An 8529-nucleotide genomic window follows, 5' to 3' on the forward strand; every position below is an offset into this window, starting at 1 on the left:
TCTCGTCATCACACAACAAAGACATGCTTCTGATCCTTGCTCCCAACTATGCACCTTCCTTTCCACAAACTATCCCCAGTTGTAGAACACTCGGACTCGGTTCCTCCATCCTAATCCCTAAAACAACAAGCTACTTAGCAAAGACTTGGCAAGCAGCGAATTGCACTAGAAAGTAGGGCTCAACCTAACCTAATGCCAATAACTAAAAAGTGCCCTCCCATGGCTACCTTAAGAAGCATTCAATTCAACAAGACGTTCTTGCACCAACGTGCTAAAATCAACCCGTGCCCGTTAAGGTGACAAGGAACATAAAGTCTGAAATGTTGGATATATAATTCGTGATCAACACTTCTACGAGAACTTGGGTATATATTTCACTCCATTTCATTGTTTCAAATTGCTAATAATTTGTCTAAAATATCTATAATTCTTTTCCACTTTCATTTGTTTCCTGATCTTTGTGCATATAGAAACCTACAAATCGTTCCACATACATAGAGAAAGTAAATGTTACTTATATTGTTCTCAGCTGATAAAAAAATATTTATTTAAATGTTTGAGTAATTATATGTGTCATGAGAATTAGATCATCCAACTATTAGATATCAATCATGCTAAAAAATTTATTTACAGTTCACTCTCTGCTGCACTCCAAAAATGCATCTCATGGTAAGCAATTAAATTTTACAAGCTCTCAAAAGCAACTAATTTGAAGGACAAACTACAATTAGAACTATTGTCTACAAACCTGGACAATTTCTTCTATTCTTAGTCGACGACCCTGGTAGCCTGCAAAATTGTTCATCTTCTGAGTTGCCTCCAAATGTTGCCTTGCGTTTTCTCACTGCTACCCCAAAATTGTTATCTTCATTTTCCATGAAGCACTTTCTTGAAGATGAAACAAAATGGTCATTAACAGTCCTCTCTGGGAAAAAACGGAACTCTTTACTCGTTTGTTGAAAAGAATCATTAAGTTTGCTCCCACCTTGACTGCAGCTTGGACCGACATCTTTAGCTTCACAAATTGAATTCTTTCCTACTTGCATACAAGGGTCAGAAAATAGACCCAGCCGCAAGGACAAATCACATTCTTTTGCAAATGACTTATTGTGGGTGCGCTCGATATCTTGCTGTCCAATTCTCTGACCACCAACATCGACATCAGAAGAAGAAAAATTCTGCAAGGAACCCCTTTCAGCTGGCTCTAAAACAGATGTACCAATAGGTCTCCCAACAATTATCATATCAGACACTATCTTTTCCTGAACAGGGGAACCTGTCTGGAGCTCTACATTTTGACAGTGAACTCCATAGTACAGGGGGTAAGCTTGACCCAAGTTCGGTGGGGTGTTGGTTTCTTTCCTCATCAGTTGGTCACGGCCAGATGGACCATTTTCAGACAGAAATGGATAACCATGAATGTTAGTTTGCGAGACTGAAACATTGGAATTCACTTTGGTTGCTATTCTAGCAAATTGACTGCCTGGCTGAACCGGCGATATCTGAGGACAACATTCCTCACTGCCTTTATCCAAAATCCTAGGCACTGCAGAGACAGGTTCGGGTGCTCTTGGAGTAAGATAAGACCTAGGATTACAGTGTCGTTGGCTCCTTGAAGCTCTCACCGGATAGCACCCCAGATTAAGGGCAGCTAAAACAACATATGTACCATAATCTTTCAGTCCAAATTGTTCTTGAAATTGGTTTCAAATCGAAAAGTTCATAAAGTTGCAGCTAAATGTATGATCAAAACGAGACAAACCGATAAATAACAATAAACTCAAATCCAAAAATATCCCAGAGTAGAACATGTAAAATCTAAAATAAAATTAAAAAATCAATAGCACCTTCAACACAAGGTGGCAAAAGCTCTCCTGTTTCAGTGCTCTCATCTCGACGGATAATCGAGTTGACGGCATCATTAACACGGTCCCATAGGGTTTCGGGGTTCGTGTATTCAGCCTAAAAATTAGCGTTAAGGGCAAAATTAAGCTGAAACGTAAATAAAGAACAAAAAGATCCACAAAACTGAAAGGAGAAAACAACCTCAGAATTGGCTTTGGAATACAAAATCTCCTCAGCTTTGACGATGACAATTATTATTTTATCTTGCCATTCCCTCTTCTTCTTAGTAGCCGTGCTATGAGTTTCCATAGCTAGCCTAAAATCAAACATATGGTAGGCATGGAATTAAACCCCCTCCCAAAATAACCACAAAATAATGATGTTTAAAATGTAACGAAATTAATGACCCAGAACCTAAAAATCTGTTGAATGATGGAACCTCTCATGGGTTGGTGTCTCTCGCTATGCCAAGTTCTTCTTACACACTCGTAAGGTCTAGGGCCTGGCCTTGGCATCTTTGATCTCTCTTCTTCAATGGGAAAAGAAAAATCTAGTAGGGTAAACCAAGAGAGAAGGGGGGGGAGAGAAGATACTTGGAAGCTTACCCAGAAGAAAGTAGTAAAAGATGGCAAGGAAGAGAGCAGTGTTTTTACACGGGGTAGATGGAAAAGATTAGTCAATATCTTGATGATGGGTTTTGGACTTTCTTCTTCCCCGGTCTGCAATCGATGGAGAGGAAGAGAAGGAGAGGGATCAGAGATGGAGGGGTTAAGCTTTGTTTTCTTTTGGGAAGGGAGCAGTACAAGGAGAGTGAAAGAAATGGTTCGTGCCTTTGTTTTGGCCCCCAATAATTTAAGAGTTCACCATTGTTTACACACTTTACTGTCAGCTTTTGGGGTCATCGTTATATGCCATGCTATAATAAATTCAAAACATTTGGTGTTTGAGAATAAAAAATAAAAGATTTAATATTAAAATAAGTGTCTAAATTATAATTATTTTTTAAAATTAGTGTTTAAATTAATTTTCGTCTCATCTAGGTATCTTGATCGGTAACGATATTAATTTTTCGGTTAAATGAAACATGTTACAACCTGATAATTTTAAAATGTTTATTTAAAATAAAAAATAAAAATTATATATATATATATATATATATTTAAAAACAGAAAACACATTTTAAAATAGAGAAAATAACCTCAGTGACCAAAAATGCCTTATAATATACGATTTTAACCAACTTTTTTGGATTTGCCAAAATGACCAACTAAATCGCAATGCGATCGATAATTCGCAATGTGATCTCCGGTATCGCAAATCAGTTTCCAGATTCGCAACGCGAACTTCGACTATTACAACGCGAACTTCAACTATCGCATTGCGATTTACATATTCGCATTGCGATAGTCCAAGTTCGCGTTGCGATAGTCGAAGTTCGCGTTGCGATTTTCCAAATTCGTTGCGATAGTCGAAGTTTCGCGTTGCGATTTATTACAAATTCGTTGCGATAGTCCAAGTTCGCGTTGCGATTTATTCCAAATTCGTTGCGATAGTCCAAGTTCGCGTTGCGATTTATTCCAAATTCGTTGCGATAGTCCAAAATCGCAACGACTGGTGGTATTGCATTTGTTTCTTAAGAATTTTCTCTAAAAAGATAGTATTCGCGCGGACGTGTCGAAGACACGTATTACCACGACCACGACCACGAGACGAGACGGGACGGCGGCGGCGGCGCGCGAGAGTCCCCCTTGTTCTCTATCACTCAACAAGGAAGTGGGAAAGCCAAGCCTTAAATACCATTCCCAATAGTGTTTCCAATACTATGTGGGATTGAACATTACCAACACTTGTTTCCAATACTATGTGATTATTCAGGAAACAATTAACAATCATGCACCTTAAAACAACTGAATCAGCAACCAATTGCATTAGTATTATACGATTAAATATGTCATAATTAAAAGTCAATCTACAATCAATCGTGATTATTGCAATTTTAAGCAAAACATTCAAAAATAATTACATCACTCGCGAGAATAAAAAAAATTGTTATCGTGCAATTACAATCAATTGAAAATAAATTAGAATTGCATGAAAACTAAACGAACCACAAATACTTTTCATACAAATACTAAAGTCATTAACTATAATTCACAAATAATATCACTATTTAAGGCTCAATCCCACATAGTATTGAGAACAAGTGTTGATAATGCTCAATCCCACATAGTATTGGAAACACTATTGGGAATGGTATTTAAGGCTTGGCTTTCCCACTTCCTTGTTGAGTGATAGAGAACAAGGGGGACTCTCGCGCGCCACCGCCGTTCGTCTCGTCTCGTCTCGGGTCGGGGTCGTGGTAATATGTGTCTTCGACACGTCCGCGCGAATACTATATTTTTAGAGAAAATTCTTAAGAAACAAATACAATACCACCAGTCGTTGCGATTTTGGACTATCGCAACGAATTTGGAATAAATCGCAACGCGAACTTTGACTATCGCAACGAACTTGGAATAAATCGCAACACGAACTTCGAATATCGCAACAAACTTGGAATAAATCGCAACGCGAACTTCGACTATCGTAATGAATTTGGAATAAATCGCAACACGAACTTCGACTATCGCAACGAACTTGGAATAAATTGCAACGCGAACTTCGACTATCGCAACGAACTTGGAATAAATCGCAACGCGAACTTCGACTATCGCAACGAACTTGGAATAAACCACAACGCGAACTTCGACTATCGCAACGAACTTGGAATAAATCGCAATGCAAACTTTGACTATCGCAACGCGAACTTGGACTATCGCAATGAATTTGGAATAACTCGCAACGCGAACTTCGACTATCGCAACGAACTTGGACTATCGCAACGCAAACTTGGACTATCGCAACGAATTTGGAATAAATCGCAACGCAACGCGAACTCGGACTATCGCAACGAATTTGGAAAATCGCATTGCGATAATCGATGTTCGCGTTGCGAATCTGGAAACTGATTTGCGATACCGGAGATCGCGTTGCGAATTATCGATCGCATTGCGATTTAGTTGGTCATTTTGGCAAATCCAAAAAAAGTTGGTTAAAATCATATATTATAAGGCATTTTTGGTCACTGAGGTTATTTTCTCTTTAAAATAAACCCAAAACTTTGAAAACCTTAATTTCAACCCCCTAAACCTACTCTAGCCTTCGCCTTTTGCCGTTGACGAAGCTCCCCCGACAACCAAAACCCCTTTGAAATCATGATCGATCGATGTCTTATCGATGACGAATCAATGTTTTAAACCCCTCAAACCCTAGGATTAAAATTGCGATTCCACACGATTCTGATGGTCAATCGATGGAAAATACGATGGTGTATGAGTAGGAGGATGGCATGGGCTACGTCGATGGCAGTGGTCGTGGTCGAAAAGGGAGACGACGGTGAATTAAAGTTAGGATTTGGAATTTTGGGACTGTTTTATAATATAAGATAAGTTAATTTTTTTATAAATATAATAATATTTTTAATATTTTATTTAAAAATAAATTTCAAAATACCATATTATGACACATGTCACTTAACAGCAGAACTTAATATCGTTGTCGCCCCGAGCACCTAAACGGGTAACAGTTACAACGTTAGACACCTGGATGGGACGAAAATTAGTTCATGCACCTATTTGGAAAAAAAGGTATAGTTTGGACACTTATTTTGGTATTAAGCCAAAATAAAAATATTAGAAATCACCATTAAAATCTCCCCCTCCCTTGCCCTTACGCCATCCCTGGTTTTGTATGATTAATTCTACTTTATTATTTTATTTTCTATGAATTAAAATTGTGATTTTGCTCTTGTGACCAACAATCATCTTTTCAACTGCAACAGTTCTTTACTCAAATCATAAGTAGTGAATTAAATGTATCGTTAATAAATATAGAGTTTAGTATTAGATAATTTTACCCAAAAATCAATAAAAAAAATAAAAGATGTCGAATTAACATCCTTTTTTGAATATATACCAAACTAACACCCTTTCTACAAAATAAGGGAGAGACGCATTGTGTGAAATGCGTTTTCCAGATGTGTAACAAAGGCGCGCTTCAGGGGCGCTTTACCTTGATGTGGTAGGCAATACAGAAGATGTGTTGCAGGGGACGTGCCTTTGAAGGAGAGTTGCAGGGGACACTCCTTTCAAGTTAATTTAGGGTTAGGTTGGTTGAGCGATTTAGGTTGGTTGAGTGGTTTTAGGTTTTTTTAGTGGTTTAGGTTTTTAGCTTAAAATGGTTTAGGGTTTATTAATTTGTTATAATAGTTTAGGGTTATGTTGAAATTAAAAATAATAATCACAAAAAATAAACCCTAAAATGTAAACCCTTAATCATAGACGTTAAAACTTGTAAATTGTAAATCATTAATCATAAAATTTTTCTTCCTAAAATGTAATCTTTCAACATTAAAATGAAAATATTAGAATATAAAATCGAATGAATGAATATATATATATATATATATATATATATATATATATATATATAATCATTAATAATATTTATATTATAAAATAAAAAATAAAAATACATAAAATAGAAGAAAATAAAGTAGAAGAAAATAAAATCACATAAATTAAAATTTTAGAAAATATAATTATATAAGTAATGGTCAACAATTAAGTGATAATAAAATAGATGGATATTTTTTCCTATTGTGGCTTAGGTTACTGCAATGCCCACATATTTTAGGTTCTTTTGAAGTCTCTCGAATATCCATATCACAATGAATTAGAGTGAATTTTGGAATACCCGACTCCCTAAATAACAACAAATCTGGTATAATTATAAGCTGAGTTTGAATCTTATTTGAGTATTTTTCATTACCTATGGGGGCAACTCAAATTCATATTCCTTGAATACTTATGAAAGTTGGTATACGGGATCAATATAGCTTTTATAGTTAAAATGAGAATGTGAGAAAGTTGTTATAACATGGGAGCATGGATGCTTTAGATCTTGAAAAAACCACAATCTCACCACATTTGTTGTAGGTTGACTCTCAAAATAGTTAGATTAAATCCCTTAAAGAGGTCATGGCATTTTTGTCACACGAAATAATTAATGTCTGTGAGAAAAATTTGTTACCAACATTTCATTTGATGCTACAACTTTTTTCTATAGATCTACTACTAATCTTGGGTGGTAAAGATGGTCATTTTGCATCCAAGTAAGAGCTTGTCTCTCGAGCTTCGCAAAAAGCTTACCCAAACGAAAATACGTCGTTTTAATCAAAATAATTACATGTAAATGGTGTGCGCCCTTTAAGGTTGAATTGATAGCCTCAGTCAAGTTGGTTTCCATATGATCATATCAATATCCATCATCATATGCATTTGTCTACATTTTTTGTTAATGGATCTGATGTAATTGTATCATTACTCATTTGTTCCTTGTAACTCTTGAAGCATAAACTCAAACCTTTGAGGTAAGAGTTTGTAACCTAATACATATGTACTAGTTAGTGTGAACTAGAAATAAATAAAATAAAACATAAAATTGAAAAAAGGTAACATACCGATGCGTATAAGTACTTGGCGTTCATCATTATTCTTAAATTTGCCATGGTAGTTTGTAGAAATATGTCGGATACAATAATGATGTTGGACATGTAGGGGTTTTCACATTATACACAAAGGGTTAATTTTTTCTTTGATCCCAGCTTCGTGGTCTAAAATGATCCATACGTCATCCTCGTGACAACATGCAAGCATAAATTTTTTAGGAAAAAACCCAAGACTCTATATCTTATCCTTTAATAAGGGCAAATGCAACGAGAAGAATGTTGCAGTTGCTATATTAGACAACTTCCAATAATAAAACTTGCTGATATTTTCCATACAATAATGTACCATCAATTTTGATCATTGGTTTGTAGTATTTGACTGCATTAATACACTGTAGGTAAATCTAAAAAACACGGTATAATTGACATTAATCTCGAACCACTAAGTCATTTTCGTATGCATGGCAAGTTTCAAACTCAACTATTGTCCCAGGATCCAACCTTTGCATTACTTTAAACCAACTGTGTAGCTCATTGTAAGAAGAATCCCACTTTTCGTGAAATTTTATAATGACATTCTATTTTACCTTCCATGTTTTTCTGTAGGATACAGTGTACCTATTTTGTGATTGTATAGCAGAAATCAACATTGCAATATCTATGTGAGAGCTTACTTTGACCATGGTCATGATACTTGGCAAATATTATTAGAATCCAAGTTTGGAAGGTCCTGGTTGATCCCTCTTGCAAAACGTGTATAATGACCGTTGTATCTTGTTAGTTCACATATGTTACTCTTCTTCTCCCTCTTCGATACATGAACCATCCAGTTGCATCCATTATTACGTTGGATACAGTGACAAAGATACTTTTCGGTGGTGGATCAATTGACTCTAGAGTGAATTGAATTACAAATATTATAATTCTTAAATACAATCATTGCTTCGTCTTTGGATGTGAACTTCATTCTAATATATAACTCACCATTATTGACTGATGAGTTAAATAAATAGTCTCCAACATTAGGCATATCCAGAAATTTTGTCTTGTGGTCCAACAAGTTGATTCTTCTGGTGGAGATGAGGGTTCCTCTATCAATCCTATGTTTAAGTCGAACAAGTTGGTAGATGAATGTC

The 8529-nt window shown here is 35.8% G+C and overlaps 1 protein-coding gene across 1 annotated transcript; it reads right to left on the minus strand.

Moving 5' to 3' along the window:
• Positions 1-578: 578 nt before the first annotated feature.
• Positions 579-2645, minus strand: LOC120147935. Its single transcript, XM_039161164.1, has 4 exons — positions 2260-2645; positions 2047-2161; positions 1848-1962; positions 579-1651 (listed from the first exon to the last, which is right to left on the minus strand). The coding sequence occupies exons 1-4, from the start codon at positions 2358-2360 to the stop codon at positions 741-743; spliced, it is 1242 nt and encodes a 413-aa protein (XP_039017095.1). The 5' UTR covers positions 2361-2645; the 3' UTR covers positions 579-740.
• Between the last annotated feature and the right edge of the window lie 5884 nt (positions 2646-8529).

Source organism: Hibiscus syriacus, unplaced genomic scaffold, assembly GCF_006381635.1.
Source record: "Hibiscus syriacus cultivar Baekdansim isolate YM2019G1 unplaced genomic scaffold, ASM638163v2 tig00110945_pilon, whole genome shotgun sequence".
In the NCBI taxonomy this organism is placed as follows: Eukaryota; Viridiplantae; Streptophyta; class Magnoliopsida; order Malvales; family Malvaceae; genus Hibiscus; species Hibiscus syriacus.